Source organism: Arachis stenosperma, chromosome 1 (genome assembly GCF_014773155.1).
Source record: "Arachis stenosperma cultivar V10309 chromosome 1, arast.V10309.gnm1.PFL2, whole genome shotgun sequence".
Classification (NCBI taxonomy): domain Eukaryota; kingdom Viridiplantae; phylum Streptophyta; class Magnoliopsida; order Fabales; family Fabaceae; genus Arachis; species Arachis stenosperma.
This window is the reverse complement of record NC_080377.1, coordinates 24,148,182-24,168,852: the sequence shown is the minus strand read 5'-3', so window position 1 is coordinate 24,168,852 and position 20,671 is coordinate 24,148,182. Positions and strand designations below refer to the sequence as shown.

Genomic DNA, 20,671 nt, shown 5'->3' with positions numbered 1-20,671 from the left:
ATAATATATATATATATATATATATATATATATATATATATAAAACATAAATTGAATTATAACAATTCAATATAAACACTATAAACCGTATACCAATATATTTTTCTCTTTTACGCTTCACTCTAGTTATACTTTGATGCAACTTGCATTGTTGGATTGAAAGTTTGTTTAACCAAATGTTATAATTTGACTTGAATATAGAAATATTATGCATAGTTTAGTCAAATAAATAGAGCTTCTTTTGCTCAGGGATTCCACTATCAAAAGCATGGCTTAGCCACAAAAAAATTCGTACCTAAATTTAAAAAAACTGTGGTAATTATACTTTTGTAACAAATAAATATCCATGGCTAAAGAGGGCGACGTATTTTTAATTAGTCACACTTTTTATTCCAATAGCTACAATTTTAATATTTGTGGAGACATTTTGTTAGTCACAATTTTAACACGTTTAGATACACTCTTTTTTATGGCAAAATAAAAGGATGCACAGCGAAATAATTATTTCTGCCACACTTTACTGGTGATAAAATTGGTCAGGCCAAACTTTTTTGCCACACTTTTTTTTGTGGCTAACGATAAAAGTTAAATTAAAAAATATCATAACAAAAATGCTCCTTAATATAAAATTACATCATATAATATTAAAAAAAATCACATTCCTATACGCATTATCCATAGTATAAAAATATCAAATTAACTAATACTTATTATTGAAAAGCAAATATCCTAGATAAAACAGGTTTAATGTTCAAAAAAATTACCAAATAAAACTATTATAAAATAAATATCAAACTTTACTAAAATAATACAGAAAACTAAAAGCTTGAAAGTACCAAGACAAAATGAATTTATCAAGCTCTACATTTTTTGTTACACAGACAACTCACGTGCAAAAATATTTTCAGGTAAATAGCAAAAAGGACACATAACTTTAGCCATTAAATTATACACTCCGTCGATACTCCAGTTGTTTTGTATGCTCCAATAAAATCTGCTAAGCAAGACATTAAGCTAAGAAATTAATAAGTCATGATTTGACTCCCTCAAGAATGATCAGAAAAATTAAGGTGCAACACTTACTTCTCGGATATAATTTGTAACTGCTTTGCAGTCTTCAGTTGTCAGTTTCATAACATTTTTTAAAATGTCAATTGATAGTTTAGAATCTATCTGTAGCCAGCAACAAAAGAAATAATGCATATTGGGATAACAAAAAAGAAAAGTCTAAAATTAACTTACATTGTTGACTAAAAGAAATATAAAAAATAAAATGATGTCATAAAAATTAACCTGAAGAAGTGTAACTTTATCCAATTTTAGCAGAATTTCAACAGTAACATCAGGACTTCTAGCACTGTCTTTTACATAATTCAAATCTATCCATATTTATACAAGTCTCAATAATTACAAAGCCACAAAACTAAATCAAAAGTTGAACAGTTTAAAAGAAAACACAAACTTATATTTAGCCAATTAAAAAGTCAAAGTAAAATAGATGCATACCAAGCAAAAGAGTGCTATTAAGTATCCAACACTACATGAAGTTACAAGATCATCCATGGGGATTCCAGCATCGGCAAGAGCCAAAGTTGCAGCATTGATGCACGCAGATCTAGTTCCTAGACAAGGAATATTAAAAAAACGAGTTAGTAAATAGTCAAAAAAGTAGTCTTTTAAATACAAAAATTAGCCAATAGTAAAAAATTAACAACTTACATCACCGTTGATAGCACCTATCTTTTTTACTTTATCCTTGAACTAAATGCTTTCTTAGTTTCAGATAAATAATTCAGTAAACAAATTGTTAATTCCCTTGATTAGAGAGAGATCATTAGGGTTGCAAAAATTATCTTCTTATGAGACATATTTTAAATAAGCACAATATGTGGCTTACTTCAAAAACAGCTAAAATGCTTGCTTGAGAAGGGAAGAAGGGGTTGATCTGTAAAACCGTAACACCGGTGTAATAGATTAAAAGCAAAGGACATATACAAAATACACACAAATATATTATTTTCAACTATTAGACTCACATGAATTTAATTAATAGTGAGTAATTAAATTAATTATTATCCCAATTAATCATACCTAATAAATTCTACTTTCTAGAATTAGTTAAATCTTATTCTATTAAAGATAAACATGTACTCTCTTTGTACTTTTTTGATACTCTTTTTATAATTTTAATATTTATTTTTAATTGAATCATTTTATTCCAACACTAAATCACTAAATTAATGCATATTGTGAAATGAGGCACTGAAACTGTATTTGGCCAGAAAAAAATACAGACGAAAAATATAACAACTAAAAAATATAAATAGTGAATTTGTATATATATGATTTGATTTCTCTGGTCGCATTACAATGTGATTTTAATATAAGTAATGAACAACACAATTATACTAAAAAACAACGGTTAAATCTTGAAGAAAAAATTAACAAAATCAGTGCGTAATGAGTACTAAAAAAAACAAGATTCATAGATATTACAGAGTTTAAGAATCATACTAAGTGAGAAAATTGTACATCATCAACAACATCTAAAATCAAATAATTAGCATACTTTATTAATTTTTCAGTGGCAGCACTGAAAAGGAGGGAGAAGAAACCAATGATCGAGGAATTGAAAAAATCTACAACTTGTAACACCCTAAGTTAAATCCTATCTATGAAGGTCTTTAAATAAGGTGCCACACTTGATAGAGATAGAAAATGAACTTAATCGTTATGCAAGGGAGGAGAAAGTGCGCGTGAAGGGAAAAATGAGTAGCACTAAAACGATTGAAGTGAATATAATAAATATGAAATAATAACTTATCCATGAGTATGGTTCAAAATAAAATGCTTAGAGGTAATTATAACAAAGAAACTAATACGTCCTAACTAATTTCGTCGAAGAGGCTCCCATACTTGTGTCCCATCCTATCCTTGATCGGGACCCTTCAGTTATTCACGAATCGGGGTACTAGTGGTCTTCCTCCAACACATTTTCGCCCAATGAAGATCCGGTTCCGTTATGTGGGATGAACTAAGACTCGACGGGGTGCCGAGGTGGGTGAAAATGGTACGTATTCCACCTTTGGACTTTCGCAAGGATTCGACTCCTCCTCTGGATCCTCCTCCATGGTGTCTTTCTCCTGGAAAGGGTTGTCGGATTCTTCTTTCTCCGTATCGGAATCTGATTCGAGATGCACCACTTCGGATGACCGTTTCTTGAATGTTGAAGCGTTCTTATCTAGGAAGGTTACGACGGGTATCTGGGATTCTTTCTCCATGAACTCTTGACCTAAGTAGACAGTTTGGAGCACGGTAGTAGTGGTCGTAACTACCTACGCGTGCTTCGAGGGGTCGTACTCAGAAGTTACCTTCGGGGGCACTGCATCGTCTCTATCCGTCGTGCTATGTTCCTCTAGAGACAGTATGGGAAAAAAAGGGATGAGAACCTAAGGTCTCAGTAGGAGTGCTATGCAACACCTCCATGCCTATCTCCAGCCCACGTGCGGGATTTTAAAAAAATCGTACAATATGGCATGTAATATGATTCTTTATAAAAAGGAAAGCACATAAGAAAAATAGAAGAATAGTAACATATGAAATGTCAACATGTTCATAAATAAATCTTTAGAAAAAAAATATCATCATGATCAAACTTTGCCTTATACTTTCTCTTTTCCTTAATTTATAACTTTTATAAAAGGTATTGAGCTCAAACCGGTATAAATGAGAGTCCCCTTCCCATACCAAAGGTTCTTATCTCGAATGTCTTGGCGATCACCTTCCCTTACCGAAGGATCATCTCGATCGATCACCCTCCCTTACCGAGGGATCATCTTGATATCTTGTCTTTGGGGTCACCTTCCCTTACCGAAGGATCATTCCCTCAGTTCAATTTACAATCAAGGTTATTTAGGCATACACAAGAAGAGATTCATGCGAGAATAGATCATGCAAAAATAGATCATGCAAGAGGTGGGACATATACCATAATAAAATGAGCATGTTGAATAAAGATATTATAAGAAAGTATGTACTCTCGGTCCTAGAGGGATACTAATAATGTAGTGTATAAAATATCACATAAGTGTTCATTTATTAAAAAAAAGAATATTTTAAATAGTTGAATAGTTATAAAGGGGCATGTACTCTTAACTCAAAGAAATATTATTAATCCAAATGGTTTAAAAGTTAATATAATTCCATGTAATAAAATAGGAGATATTAATTAGTTGAATAAAACAATTATAAGAAAACATGTACTCTTGACCCATAGAAGATATTAGTAATATAATGTATAAAATATAATCTAAGTGTACATAGTAAGAATGGGGTATATTAAATACTTGAATAAAATATTATAAAGAAGCATATGCCTTTTACTTTAAATTTTAAGGAGTAATAATAGCATAATGATATAAGAGGTCATTTAGTTGCACATAATAGAATAGGGTACATTAAACAAGACATAAAAAAATATGTACTCTTAACATTAAAGGGATAATAATAATATAATGGAATAAAAGGTCATGTAAATGCACATCGTAAAATTAGGGTGATTAAATAAAACATTATAAAGGAGTATGTACTCTCAACATTAAAAGAATAATAATATGATGGTATAAAAGGTCATGTAAATGCACATAGAAAATATGGGATATAAATCAAGAGGGCATGAATGATATAATAGATAATCATGATTAATGTAGATGAAAGATAAGTAATGGATCATTAATGCCATAAGACACATGAAAGATGGTAGCCATGCATGGATGGAAAGGAAATAAATTAGAGCATACTACATGCCAACATAAAAGTAAGAAGAGCATAATTCCCTACTCTTTTTCTAACGCCTCTTTTATTGCCTATGAGCTTGCCGCTTGTGTTTGCACACGGAATATTTGTGTAGAGGGAGAAGGGGAAGGATTAGTGTTTGAGAGGAGTGATCTTCTACCTATGGGTGTACCCCTATTTATATACTTTTAGTGGTAAGGTGGTTGGGATAATTTTAAATTCAAAAGAAGGGTGGTTATTAGATTCCTATCCATAATTCAAAATTCTAAACCCATCTCCTAACTGGTTTCAAAATTCGAATTTGATTTTATTTCTAGAAGGGGTGAAGGGAGGTTGTTACATTACCACCCCCATAAAAAAAGAATTTGTCCCCAAATTCTACATCCTAATTTGGTCAATAAAGGTCATTAGTAAGATGCATAGTGATTTGGACATGGTCAAGCTAATCTTACTAGTAGCGGAGAGAGATATGAACGAAGGAGAAGCACCAGTATCATCTAGAGTAGTTAAAGGATTCCATTAATTGTGCATTTACCCTCCATTCGATCTTCTGACTCGTGGGCTTCCTCACTGATGAGGGCAAAGACTCGCCCCTGACGATGTGGTAGATTGGCAGGGGGTGGGAGAACTGCTGGGCATACCCTGGCGATATGCCCTGGCTGAAAATACCGGAAGCAGACATTTTGCCCGGCAAGGTACCTACCCCTATGTTGCTTTCCACATGAAGCACACTCCTTGAGTTCGATGGTCTTTGGTGAGGCATTAGTGGGAGGTTCCTGGCAATCTGTGCCCTGTTGAGGTTGCCTTCCTGTAGGTTTTCTAAGAAAGGCCTTCTTCTGCGGTGGCTGCTGAGATGATTCTTGATTCAGTTGCCTTTTCTTGAAAGCCTCGCTTCTTTTCGACGCTAGTTTTTTTTCGATCACCTGGAACTTACTAACGTGGGAGGAGAACTCCCGGATTTCTAGTGGGGCTATCGCGGTTAGGACTTCTGCCCTGAGCCCTCCTTGATACTTCATACACTTCCACTTTTCATCTGGATTAGCCTTCTACATGGCGGAAAATTTGCAGAGTCTCTCGAACTTCTCTGTGTACTCTGCAATACTCATCCTATCTTACCTTAGCTGAAGAAACTTCATCTCCTTGGACTCTTGAACAGAAAGAGAAAAGTACTTCTTGTAGAAAGCTTCCTTGAAGGTGGCCCACCTGATATCTGTTCCATCATCCTCCAACAACCGTCTTGCTCCATCCCACCAGAACTCGGCATCAGCTTTCAGCATGAAGGTAGCATAGCTCACTTGCTGCTCCTTAGTGCATGGAAAAATTGTGAATACCTTCTTCATTTCTGCTAGCCATTCTTCTGCAATATCAGGGTCGAGGACTCCATAAAACTCAGGTGGACCAATCTTCTTGAAGTCAGCAAAAGTTGTACGGGTCTGTCCCGCCTCCAGTCTGGGAATATTGGAATCCTTGTCCCTAGTGGACAGTTGTTGGGCCATCAGAGTGGTGGCTTGGGCCTGCTCCTTCATTGCCTTGGCCATCTCCTTCATGTACTTTGCTATATTTTCAGAGCTCGAGCTCGAGCCACGTGGGCGTCCACGGCTTGCCATAGGTTTCCTATTCAAGGATAACCATAGGGAGAAGTTTTATTAGTTGTACCTCCTAAGATAGGATCCCTAGGATCGACTTTGATCTGATACCATTAATATAACACCCTAAGTTAAATCCTATCCATGAAGGTCTTTAAATAAGGTGCCACACTTGATAGAGATAGAAAATGAACTTAATCGTTATGCAAGGGAGGAGGAAGTGCGCGTGAAGGGGAAAATGAGTAGCATTAAAACGATGGAAGTGAATATAATAAATATGAAATAATAACTTATCCATGAGTATGGTTCAAAATAAAATGCTTAGAGATAATTATAACAAAGAAACTAATACGTCCTAACTAATTTCGTCGAAGAGGCTCCCATACTTGTGTCCCATCCTATCCTTGATCGGGACCCTTCAGTTATTCACGAATCGGGGTACCAGTGGTCTTCCTCCAACACCTTTCCGCGTAGTGAAGATCCCGTTCTGTTATGTGGGATGAACTAAGACTCGACGGGGTGCCGAGGTGGGTGAAAAGGGTACGTATTCCACCTTTGGACTTTCGCAAGGATTCGACTCCTCCTCTAGATCCTCCTCCATGGTGTCTTTCTCCTGGTTAGGGTTGTCGGATTCTTCTTTCTCTGTCTCAGAATCTGATTCGAGATGCACCACTTCGGATGACCGTTTCTTGAATGCTGAAGTGTTCTTATCTAGGAAGGTTACGACGGGCAGCTGGAATTCTTTCTCCACGAACTCTCGACCTAAGTAGACAGTTTGGAGCACGGTAGTAGTGGTCGTAACTACCCACACGTGCTTCGAGGGGTCGTACTCAGAAGTTACCTTCGGGGGGTACTGCGTCGTCTCTATCCGCCGTGCCATGTTCCTCTGGAGACAGTATGGAAAAAGAAAAGGGATGAGAACCTAAGGTCTCAGTAGGAGTGCTATGCAACACCTCCATGCCTATCTCCAGCCCACGTGCGGGATTTTAAAAAAGTCGTACGATATGGCATGTGGTGCACGAAATTGTGATCATCAATGGCGCCATCAACATGGTACGCTCAATTACAATCTCAACTCTTTATCACAACTTCGCACAACTAACCAGCAAGTGTACTAGGTCGTCCAAGTAATAAACCTTACGCGAGTAATGGTCGATCCCACGGAGATTGTTGGTTTGAAGTAAGCTATGGTCATCTTGTAAATCTCAGTCAGGTGAATTCAAATGGTTATGGATGATTTATGAATAAAGGATAAAATAAGGATAGAGATACTTATGTAATTCATTGGTGAGAATTTCAGATAAGCGTATGGAGATGCTTTGTCCCTTCCGTCTCTCTACTTTCCTACTGTCTTCATCCAATCCTTCTTACTCCTTTCCATGGCAAGCTGTATGTTGGGCATCACCGTTGTCAGTGGCTACAGTCCCGTCCTCTCAGTGAAAATGTTCAACGCGCTCTGTCACAACACGGCTATTCAGCTGTCGGTTCTCGATCATGTCGGAATAGAATACAGTGATTCTTTTGCGTCTGTCACTAACGCCCCATAATCGCGAGTTTGAAGCTCGTCACAGTAATTCAATTCTTGAATCCTACTCAGAATACCACAGACAAGGTTTAGCCCTTCCGGATTCTCTTGAATGCCGCCATCAATTCTAGCTTATACCACAAAGATTCTGATTAAGGAATCCAAGAGATATCCACTGAATCTAAGGTAGAACGGAGGTGGTTGTCAGGCACAGGTTCATAGGTGAAAATGATGATGAGTGTCACGGATCATCACATTCATCAAGTTGAGGAACAAGTGATATCTTAGAACAAGAATAAGCCGAGTTGAATAGGAGAACAATAGTAATTGCATTAATACTCGAGGTACAGCAGAGCTCCACACCTTAATCTATGGTGTGTAGAAACTCATCGTTGAAAATACATAAGAACAAGGTCTAGGCATGGCCGTGAGGCCAGCTCCCAAAACGTGATCAAAAGATTCAAAGATCTAAAGATGAAAATACAATAGCAAAAGGTCCTATTTGTAGAGAACTAGTAGCTTAGGGTTTACAAAGATGAGTAAATTACATAAAAATCTACTTCCGGGCCCACTTGGTGTGTGCTTGGGCTGAGCATTGAAGCTTCTATGTGTAGAGATTTTTCTTGGAGTTAAACGCCAGTTTTTGTGCCAGTTTGGGCGTTTAACTCCCATTTTTGTGCCAGTTCCAGCGTTTAACGCCGGGCAGTTTTGAGCTGATTTAGAACGCCAGTTTGGGCCATCAAATCTCGGGCAAAGTATGGACTATTTTACATTTCTGGAAAGCCCAGGATGTCTACTTTCCAACGCAGTTGAGAGCGCGCCAATTGGGCTTCTGTAGCTCCAAAAAATCTACTTCGAGTACAGGAAAGTCAGAATCCAACCGCATCTGCAGTCCTTTTCAGCCTCTGAATCAGATTTTTGCTCAGGTCCCTCAGTTTCAGCCAGAAAATACCTGAAATCACAGAAAAACACATAAACTCATAGTAAAGTCCAGAAAAGTGAATTTTAACTAAAAACTAATAAAAATATAATAAAAACTAACTAAAACATACTAAAAACATACTGGAAACAATGTCAAAAAGCGTATAAATTATCCGCTCATTAGCATGTAATATGATTCTTTCTTGTAAAGCACATAGGTAAAAAGGAAAGCATATAGGAAAAATAGAAGAATAGTAACATATGAAACGTCGACACGTTCATAAATAAATCTTTAGAAAAAAACATCATCATGATCAAACTTTGCCTTATACTTTCTCTTTTCCTTAACTTATAACTTTTATGAAAGGTATTGAGCTCAAACCGGTATAAATGAGAGTCCACATCCCTTATCTCGAATGTCTTGGTGATCACCTTCCCTTACCGAAGGATCGTCTCGATCGATCACCCTCCCTTACTGAGGGATCATCTTGATATCTTATCTTTGGGGGTCACCTTCCCTTACCGAAGGATCATTCCCTCAGTTCAATTTGCAATCAAGGTTATTTAGGCATACACAAGAAGAGATTCATGCGAGAATAGATCATGCAAGAGGTGGGACATATACTATAATAAAATGAGCATGTTGAATAATGATATTATAAGAAAGTAGGTACTCTTGGTCCTAAAGAGATATTAATAATATAGTGTATAAAATATCACATAAGTGTTCATTTATTAAAAAAATAGAATATTTTAAATAGTTGAATAGTTATAAGGGGGCATGTACTCTTAACTCAAAGAAATATTATTAATCCAAAATGGTTTAAAAGTTAATATAATTCCATGTAATAAAATAGGAGATATTAATTAGTTGAATAAAACAAGTATAAGAAAACATGTACTCTTGACCCTTAGAAGATATTAGTAATATAATGTATAAAATATAATCTAAATGCACATAGTAAGAATGGGGTATATTAAGTACTTGAATAAAATATTATAAAGAAGCATATACCTTTTACTTTAAATTTTAAGGAGTAATAATAGCATAATGATATAAGAGGTCATTTAGTTGCACATAATAGAATAGGGTACATTAAACAAGACATAAAAAAAACATGATAATAATATAATGGAATAAAAGGTCATGTAAATGCACATCGTAAAATTAGGGTGATTAAATAAAACATTATAAAGGAGTACATACTCTCAACATTAAAGGAATAATAATATGATGGTATAAAAGGTCATGTAAATGCACATAGAAAATATGGGATATAAATAAAGATGGCATGAATGATATAATAGATAATCATGATTAATGTGGATGAAAGATAAGTAAAGGATCATTAATGCCATAAGACACATGAAAGATGGTAGCCATGCATGGATGGAAAGGAAATAAATTAGAGCATACTACATGCCAACATAAAAATAAGAAGAGCATAATTTCCTACTCTTTTTCTAATGCCTCTTTTATTGCCTATGAGCTTGCCGCTTGTGTTTGCACATGGAATATTTGCGGAGAGGGAGAAGGGGAAGGATTAGTGTTTGAGAGGAGTGATCTTCTACCTATGGGTGTACCCCTATTTATATACTTTCAGTGATAAGGTGGGTGGGATAATTTTAAATTCAAAAGAAGGGTGGTTATTAGATTCCTATCCATAATTCAAAATTCTAAACCCATCTCCTAACTGGCTTTTAAAATTCGAATTTGATTTTATTTCTAGAAGGGATGAAGGGAGGTTGTTACACAACCTATATGATAAATTGAATTTACCTTAGGTTAGGGTTTAAATTTGAGAAAAGTATAAACTGCATAAAAATATTTAAAAAGGGATGCTGAACCACTATTTTATGACAACTATCCTCACACTTATTCATGTAAATTGTATGTTTTTAAGATTCCTTCCCATTTTTGTGCTATGATTGAAAACATGTTTTCTAGGCCTTAAAAACACTAATATTTAATCCTCTCTTATTATCATTCGATGCCGTGATTTGTGTGTCAAGTGATTTCAGAATTTATAGGGCAGGAATGGCTTAGAGGATAGAAAAGAAGCATGTTAAAGTGGAAGGAACACAAGAAATTGAAGACTTGACAAATTGGGATCGATGCGCGCGTATGACTGAAGCGTACACATGACAAGCCATCTTCCAGGCAACGCGTACGTGTGACCAAGAGCGTCATCCATTGACGCATACGCGTGACTGATGCGTATGCATGGCTAGTGCAGAGCCCACCGATGGGTACACTTGGCTGACCCGTACGCGTGACGAGCGTCACGTGCTGAAATTAAGGAAATTCATTGGGGGCAATTTCTGGGCTGATTCTGACCCAATTTCAAGCCCGAAAATGAGGACAATACAATGGGAATAGAGCTGGGATAGACACTTTTACACTTTAGCTTAGTTTTTTGAGTTTTAAATTCTAATGAGAGAAACTCCTACTTCTCTCTAGGATTTTTGGTTTTCATAGTTTACTTTTCAATTTGGATCTGGAGAAAAGCTGTGGTTACCTTCATTTCTAGTCATTTTCCTTATAGTTTCTTCTCTAATTGCTTTAGTACTATTTTCTATTTGGTTACTTGAATTCATGTTTGAATCTTGCTACTATTGAATTTTGTTAATGCATTGAGTTATTTCCACGTCCATTGTTATTGCTTGTTTTGTTATTGTTGATTTTTGTTATTGGTAATTTGAATTGAATTATTTTCCTAGTTATTATCATGTCTTTTATCTTTGCTCACCAAGTGTTTGAGGAAATGTCATCCATGATTATGGAGTAGATTTCCTTACTTGGTTTGGGGTTGAGTAATTAAAGCCACTTGAATTGTAATTCAAGTGTTGATTGGTAAATGAAGATTGCCAATTAGCTTGAAACTCACCAACTTTAGTTCTTCTCTACGAAGTGACTAGGACTTGTGAGCTAAAGTTAATTGTTTCACTTGACTTTCCTTCAATCGTTAGAGGATAACTAAGTGAGAGCAATGAGCTTTTACCATCACACTTAGGAAAGACAATAAGGATAGAAATTCTGATTCTCACCCTTAACCAAGACTTTTTATATTGATTATTTTACAACTTTTGCTAGTTATCTATTGCTCTAAATTCTAGTTATTTATTTTTCTTGTTCTCAACTTCAAAAATCTCCAGAAAATCCTAACCAATAAATTGCATCTTGTGTCAACTCCTAGGGAAATGACTCAGGATTCTACTCCCGGTTATTGAATTTAATTGTGACACACTTTTTAACTTTGACAACGAAAATCTCGTCGGTTGAGACTATACTGTGCGACTTAATTTGGGAAAAACCTTTTTGGTAATCTTGATCGACATTTATCCACTTGTTAAGTTTTGGCGCCATTGCCGGAGAGTTACATATGTGGGCTAAGTAATTAGTTGGTGTAAATATATTCATATTTGCATAATTGCATCTTTTACTTGTGTGCTTTTTAGTTATTAGTAGTAACTATTATTTATTTTGCTTAATATATTTTGTTGCCATGAGCTCTATGTTTCTTTTATTAAATGACGCGTTCATTACCGGATCCAATCTTAGCCCCATTTGATCATGAAACTAAAAGAATCGTTTCACATATTAGGCGAGCTCAGCGTCGGTTAGCTTTCGAGGGTGCTGAAGGGGTTTCACCCAATTCACTAATCTTACCTGAGGTTGAATCCGAAGCGTCATTTGAGGAAGAAACTAACTCTTCTGCCACTAAATCTATTGACGTCTCTTCCATTGATTTAGGTACCGATACTATGGCCGCTCCTAGAAGAATCACTCTCAAAGAGGCGGAAGCTCCAGATTTCACTCTCCAACCATTTCAAGCATGTCATCTAAATTTGAATGTCAATTTTGAGCTAAAGACTTCATTGATTAATCTACTTCCTAAGTTACATGGTCTACCCGCTCAAGATCCCATCAAGCACCTTAGAGACTTTCAAACTGCTTGTTCAATTGCAAGGTGGTATTGTGTGAATGGGGTTGCCATTTGGTTATATGCCTTTCCATTTTCTCTTGAGGAAAGGGCAAAGGAGTGGTTCTACACTCAACCCGAGAATGTTGTTACTAATTGGGATTTGCTTAGAAGAGAATTTTTGGATAAGTTCTTTCTACCGGAGGTCACAAATAGATTGAGGAAGGAAATCTCTTGTGTCTTTCAAGGTGAATCAGAAACTCTCTATGAGTATTGAGAACGTTTTAGGAAGCTCCTTGATTCATGCTCCCATCCCATGATTGACGAGTTGGTACTTATTAGTTACTTTTCCCAAGGCATGAAGCCTCAAGATAAGATCTTTCTGGATGCTTCGAGTAATGACTCTTTGACAAAGTACAAAACGGCGGCGGAAGCGTGGCAGCTTATCACCGATTTAGCCGAGTCTACCCAACATGCAAGGCACAGGAATAATCATCCCAAGGCTATTGCGAAAGTTTCCTCTAGTATTCAGTCCGCCCTCACCAAGACTTTGGGAGAGATGACTAATATCCTCAATCAACTTCAACTCAATCAACAACAACCTCCACCTCCTCCACAACAACAATGTCAACAGTTAGTTCCTCAAAGAATATGTGGAATTTGTGCCTGTTATTCTCACTATACTAATGAATGTCCACAACTCCAAGAAGACAATACCTTGGCGGCCACCAATGCCTATTACAACCGTCCAAATCAAGGGTATTATCAACAAAGTGGTAACTATAATCAAGGTGGTAACTACAACCAAGGTTGGCAAGATAAGCCCAATCAAGGATAGAGAGACAACTACAACCAAGGAAGAAGAGACAATGGTGAAAAGCAAAGGTGGAATAACAATTACCAACAAAACTGGTATCAACAAAACCCTTCTTACCAACAACAAAACCAAGGTCAAAGGTACCAACCACCTCACCAAAGGCAAGCTCATGCACCTCAACTCACCCAACCACAAGTCCCCCAAATAACCTACCATCCTTCTTCCTGCAACCAAGATGAAACCCTTCGCTCTATTCTTCAAGGGCAAAAAGAGCTTCAAGCCACAGTTGCCTCTAGCATCACGGGTCTCACATCTACTCTCTAAGCTCTTATATCCCATACGAACCCACCCTCTACCTCCAATACTCAACCTTCAAGCTCTAGTGCACTTTCCTCTCAACCGTTACCTAACTCCAAAGGTGGAATCAATGCCATCACCTTGAGGTCCAGCACTACATTGTAAGAGAGGAGTTTTGAAGAGCCAAGCTCAAGAGAAGCCATTCAAGATAAAGATATTGTTGAGGTAGAAGATATCGAAGACGAGGATGAGGTACAAGAGGCGGTTAAAGAAGAAGTTGCTCAACCAAAGGATGGAGTTTCTAAGGAAGAAAATATTTTGAAAGAGGCTATTCCAATTTCTTTTCCACACCTAGCTAGGAGGACTAAAAAGCAAGTGGAGCTAGATCTCAAGATGGTAGATATATTCAAAAAAGTCGAGGTAACTATTTTCTTTTTTTATGTTATTTACCAAGTTCCTAAGTATGCTAAGTTTCTAAAGGATTTATGCATGAATAAGGAGAAGATTCATGATTTAGAAACTATTCCTTTGGGTAGCTCAATTTCTGCTTTGATGGGTGCTATACCGGAAAAATGTGGTGATCCCAGTTCTTGTCTTGTTACTTGCACTATAGGTGGTATACAATTTGTTGATTACATGTGTGACCTAGGTGCTTGTGTTAGCATTATGTCGTTATCTGTTTATGATGCATTGAAGCTTCCACCGTTGAAAAGGTCGGTGGCCCATTTTATTTTGGCAGATAAAAGCATAATCTCTGTGGTTGGCATTACGGAAGATGTCTTAGTGAGCATTAAGGGGTTGACTTTTCCAATTGATTTCTACATTCTTTAGATGCCCCCTAATGACTCCAGATGACCATCATCTATTTTGCTAGGGAGGTCATTCTTGAAAACCTCTTAGTTTAAATTGGATGCTTTTTCGGGTACCTACTCTTTTGAAATTGATGGAAGAGCAGTGAGTTTTAACCTTGATGAAGCTATGAAGTATCCACTGGAGGACCATTCTATCTTCTGGTGTGATATGATTGATAATATTGTGGGTGAAGTCCACGATGATATAGTTGATGAGAAGAACATGGGTCTAGGTGCAAGTGTGGGAAAACCACTTGAATATGACGAAGACACCTTGCCACCTCCGGTGCTACCGGATAATCAAGTGCCAAGCCATGAGCTAAATATAGAGTTGAAGCCACTTCCACCTCACCTTAAGTATGCTTATCTTGAAGACAATCAAAAGCTTCCGGTGATCATTGCAAAGGACCTTACTTCCTAACAAGAGGAGCGATGGCTTAATGTATTGTGAAGGAACAAGAAAGCTATTATGTGGAGTTTAGCGGACATAGTTGGCATAAGCCCTCAAGTTTGTGAGCATCGCATTTTTCTAGAGCAGGAAGCCAAGCCTATCCATCAACCTCAAAGACGGTTGAACCCCACAATTCTAGAAGTTGTGAAGAAAGAGGTGACCCAACTACTTGAAGCCGATATTATCTATCCAATCTCGGATAGTGAGTGGGTTAGCCCGATACAAGTGGTTACTAAGAAGTCTGGCGTCACCATAGTCAAGAATGAGAATGGAAAACTCATGGCCACAAGAGTGCAAAATTCATGGAGAGTTTGCATCGACTATAGGCATTTGAACTTGGCCACTCGCAAGGATCACTGTTCACTACCATTCATCGATCAAATGCTTGATCGCCTGTCAGGTAAATCCCATTATTTCTTTTTAGATGGCTATACTGGTTATTTTCAGATCCATATTGCTCCAGAAGACCAAGAGAAAACTACTTTCACATGCCCCTTTGGAACGTATGCATACAAAAGAATGTCTTTTGATTTATGTAATGCACCGGCTACGTTTCAAAGGTGCATGATGAGCATCTTTTTGGATCTTCTTGAGCACTGTATGGAAGTATTTATGGATGATTTTAGTGTTTATGGTGATTCTTTTGACCTTTGTTTGGATAATCTTGCTAGAGTATTAGAAAGATGTGCTAGTTCAAACCTTGTGCTTAATTTTGAAAAATGTTACTTTATGATAAAGCAAGGTATTATTCTAGGTCATGTTATTTCTAATACTAGTATATCTGTTGATCCTGCAAAGGTTGATGTTATTTCTGGTTTACCTTACCCCTCTTCTGTGAGGAAAGTCCATTCTTTTCTTGGTCATGCAGGTTTCTACCGGCGTTTCATCAAGGACTTCAATAAGGTTGCACTACCCCTTTTCCGACTGTTGCAAAGAGATGTAGAGTTTAACTTGAGTGAAGATTATATGGAAGCATTTGACAAGCTGAAGATTGCCTTAACCCAAGCTCCTATTGTGAGAGGGCCTGATTGGAGTAGGCCGTTTGAGATAATGTGCGATGCATCTAACTACGTGGTAGGGTAAGGATCCCTATATTATAGCTTATGCTTCTAAGACTTTAGATGGTGCCCAGTCTAAGTATACTGCCACTGAAAAGGAACTTTTAGCAATTGTTTTTGCCTTGGATAAATTCCGGTCCTATTTACTTGGAACCAAAGTGGTAGTATATTCAGACCATGCGACTTTGAAATACTTGCTAGCTAAGAAAGAATCAAAACCAAGGTTAGTTCGTTGGATATTGCTATTGCAAGAGTTTGATTTAGAGATCAAAGATAGGAGTGGTTCCCAAAATTTAGTGGTAGACCACTTGAGTTGCCTAGAGCATATAAAAAGTGACTCAACTCCTATCAATGATGCATTTCCTCTTGATAGCTTGCAAGCAACATCTGAGGTGGTTCCTTGGTATACACCTATTACTAATTATTTGGTCAGTCACACCTTTCCTCCAAATTTTCTAAACATCAACAGGACAAGCTCAAGAGCGAGTCCAAGTATTACATATGGGATGACCCATATTTGTGGAGATGTGGTGCTGATCAAATAATTAGGAGGTGTGTTCCACAATTCGAAATCCAGTCTATCTTGGAGGTGTGCCACTCTTCTGAAAGTGGTGGCCACTTTGGCCCTCAGAGAACTGCAAGAAAAATCTTAGACTGCGGATTTTGGTGGCCCACACTCTTTAAGGATACAAATCTTTTTTGTAACTCTTGCCACCAATGCCAAAGGTTTAGAAACATATCCAAGAGGGATGAGATGCCCCAACAACTCATGTTATTTTGTAAAATTTTTTATGTTTGGGGTATTGACTTCATAGGTCCATTTCGAAACTCGAATGATTTCTTATATATTCTATTAGTTGTTGATTATGTTTCTAAATGGGTGGAAGCAATTCCTACCTGTACTGATAATGCTAACGTGGTTGTCTCTTTTGTGCGAAATAACATCATTTGATGCTTTGGATCACCACGAGAAATTGTGAGTGATCAAGGCTCTCATTTTTGTAACAAAAGAATGATAGGTTTGATGAAGAAACATGGCATTATTCACAAGGTGGTGACGGCTTATCATCCCTAAACAAATGGCCAAACCGATGAGTCTAATAGAGAGATCAAGCACATACTCGAGAAGATGGTTAAACCCCATAGGAGGGGTTGGAGCTCTAGGCTTGGAGATGTACTATGGGCTTATCGGACGGCTTATAAGACACCGATTAGCATGAGTTCATTCTGCCTAGTCTACAGAAAGGCTTGTCACCTTCTGGTAGAGGTGGAACACAAGTCTTATTGTGCTGTGAAGGAATGTAATTTAGAATTGGGAGGAGCCGAAATTGAAAGAAAATTACAATTGGAAGAATTGGAGTGCATTCGTCTTGAGGCTTATGAAAACTCAAGGCTCTACAAAGAAAAGGTGAAGGCGGTGCATGACAAGAACATCAAGAGGAGAGAGTTTAGAGCTGGGGATCAAGTTCCTCTCTATAACTCAAGGCTGTGATTAATGCCGGGCAAATTGAGGTCAAGGTGGGATGGACCATATGTGGTGGAGAAGGTTGAACCGTATGGAGTTATCCACTTGAGTCATCCCTCAAGCCCTACCTTCTTCAAGGTCAATGGCCACCGTTTAAAGCTTTACCATAGTGCGAAAGTGAAGAGCAACAAGGAGCTGAAGATTTTTCTCTTGAAGGACTCGGCCACGGAAGAGGACTGAGCTTATAGACCGCCCAACTTAAGGACATTAAAAAAAAGTTCTAGTTGAGAGACAACCCACCATGGTATGATCTTCCTTTTCTATTGTACTTTTTATTTATTTACCTATCTTTGCTTTATTCGATGTGGGTGATCCTTTTCAATTATGCATATTTGCCTTTGTTCTTATATATATTAAAAAAAAATTGCTGCCGGTGCTCTCTAGTACAAAAACCAGAGAGTTGTGCTGAAACCATGCAGGTGGGGTGCTAGGCGCACAATTCACCCCACGCGTATGCCTCGCTAACGCGTACGCATCACCCAGCAATTTCACCTTTCCACGCATGTGCGTCGCTATGCAAAGACTGCAATCCTTGGTACAAAAACCAGAGACTTGCGCTGGAACTATGCGGGTGGGGTGCTGGGTGCACAACACATCCCACGCGTGCGCCTCGTTGACGCGTACGCGTCACTTTGTTTTTTGGCTACCCATGCATAGGCATGACCAACGTGCATGCATCGTATCTTAGTGCTACCATACCTGGTACAAAAACCAGAGAGTTGTTATGGAATGCTGCCAGTATCGTGCATCTCGCACAAAAACTTATCACGCGTACGCGTGACCGACGCTCACACGTCACTTTCACTTATGGGCCTTCCACGCGTATGCGTGGATGACGCGCACGCGTCACAACGCGGATTCAATTTAATCCTCACGCCACCCATCTTCCTTTCATTCTTCTTCTTTTTCTAATTCTAATCCTTCTTCTTTCTTCTTTCTACTTTCTACTTTCTTCTTTCTTTCTTCCCCTTTTCCACCACCACCGGCGACCACCACCTCCGGCGATCCAAACTCATTTCTCTTTTTTGTCTTTTCTCTTCTCACCCCTCTTATCTTCTTCTTACTTGCATTTATCCCCCTCTCTTCCTCTTCTTTTCAAGGTTACTTTTCTTACTCTCTTTTAATCTTTAACCCTTCTTTTGTTTATTGCATTCAAATCTTTTAATTGCTCTTACATGCATTTTAGTTTTATTCTTTTAGTTTTTTATTAGTTCTTTCTCTCCTTGCATTTTCCTATTGGTGTTGGAGTCTCTAGTTTAACTTTTTATGAATTGGTGGATTATTTTGATATTTCTTAGCTTGTTTGTGTTATGTGACGTTGCTTTCAAAATTGGCATTCTATTTTGGGTCTATTACACACTTGGATTTCTTAACTTGCTTCTTGCTTATAATATGCACACCAAGTGTTTGTGAAAAAGTACCAATGATATCTTGATTTATTTTCTATATTATTCTTGCAACTTAGTGCTTCTTTTTCACAAACACTTACTCTTCGTGTGTATTGAGCTTATTTCCATGGTTTTTCATCATCAAAATGCTCATTATTTGTGGCTTGCTAATTCGGTTGTTTATCTCTCTGAGTTTAATATTCCTTCTTTTTCTTCCCTTTTTAGGATGGCCACCAAGAAAGGGAAAAAAGGCTTCTATAAAGACACCGGCTAAAAGGCCAACTCAAAGAGCATTCGCTAAGGCGCAACCCTCCTTAAAAGTCAAGCCACCTTCTAAGCGATTGAAGAGAACCATCCGAGTTGATGAAGTCGAGAAGGAATTTCCTGCAAAGGACTCCGCACGATTCACTAACCGCTATTGTGAGCAGATGTTTCCCATCTTGGTTGAGAAAAACTACCACAATGAGCAGCTCCTACTTCTTCCAGAACATTTCGTTCAATTGTGGTACCCCGCATTGAGAGGCAGCATTGGAGATTCTTAAATTGGAGGCCACGGGAAGCTAATTTATCTTGGGTAGTTGAGTTCTACTCTAATTATCACACGCCTACCCTTCAGTCAGTTTTTGTGCACCAAAAGCAAGTTCCTATCTCAGAAGATGCTATTCAGTGGGTACTTAATCTTTTACCAAGTCCGGATAGGATGGATGCCTAACAAGAAGCATAACTTGAGCGTAAGAGATTCGATTTTGACTAGGATCCCGTCCTTAGAGTCATTCCTCAATGTGGAAGCGAGTGGATCCAAGGGAAGGGTAGTGCTCAACCCAAGGGCATCTCCATACAGGAGCGCACTATGGAGGCTCGAGTGTGGGCACAGATTATGTCTCACTATGTTTTGCCGAGCATTCATGAGTCCACTATTACTGCAGACTTGGCCATTCTTGTTTGGTGCATCCTCACAGAGAAACCTCTCAACCTTTCACGACTCATCCGACAAGCTATGAGTCGAGTGCAAATAGTAAGCAGCCTACCTTTTTCCGCTTTGGTTACGAACTTAGTGTCTGCGGCTGGAGTTTTCTATTAGGCTGGGGATGTGCAGACCATGATTATAAGGGAAGATGAAATTATCCCGAATGGAAAATATATTAGGCCTCCAGTGCCACCTGTGAGTCAGAATGAGGACCCATCTTTCGAAGCTCCATCATCCTTCGTTCCACCATTATCGACACCATATGCACTACCACAATCTGCCCACCAGTTGTTACTTGAGATCCTTGAAAAGGTAGACTGGCAAGGTCGGAGGATTGAACAGATTGAGCACTACAACAAGTGTCCCTACAACTACTTGAAGGAGCTCATTGGTTGTATTAACCCACCTCCGAAGGAGCCCGACACTCCGGAATCCACTTCAGATCACAGCATGGAAAGCAATCACGAGCCAGATAGTGGAAGTAACAATTTTGACCCCACGTTGCTCATCACTGATGGCACAGAGGACCGTGCTAAGCTTTAAGTGTGGGGAGGTCGGTAACTGACTC

At 38.0% G+C, this 20,671-nt stretch overlaps 1 protein-coding gene across 1 annotated transcript; it reads left to right on the top strand.

The window, feature by feature from the left end:
* Positions 1–17,352: 17,352 nt before the first annotated feature.
* On the top strand, positions 17,353–17,715 carry LOC130976552 (uncharacterized). The gene has a single exon (XM_057901445.1). It carries the CDS (start codon positions 17,353–17,355, stop codon positions 17,713–17,715), a length of 363 nt encoding a protein of 120 aa, XP_057757428.1.
* The last annotated feature ends 2,956 nt before the right edge of the window (positions 17,716–20,671 follow it).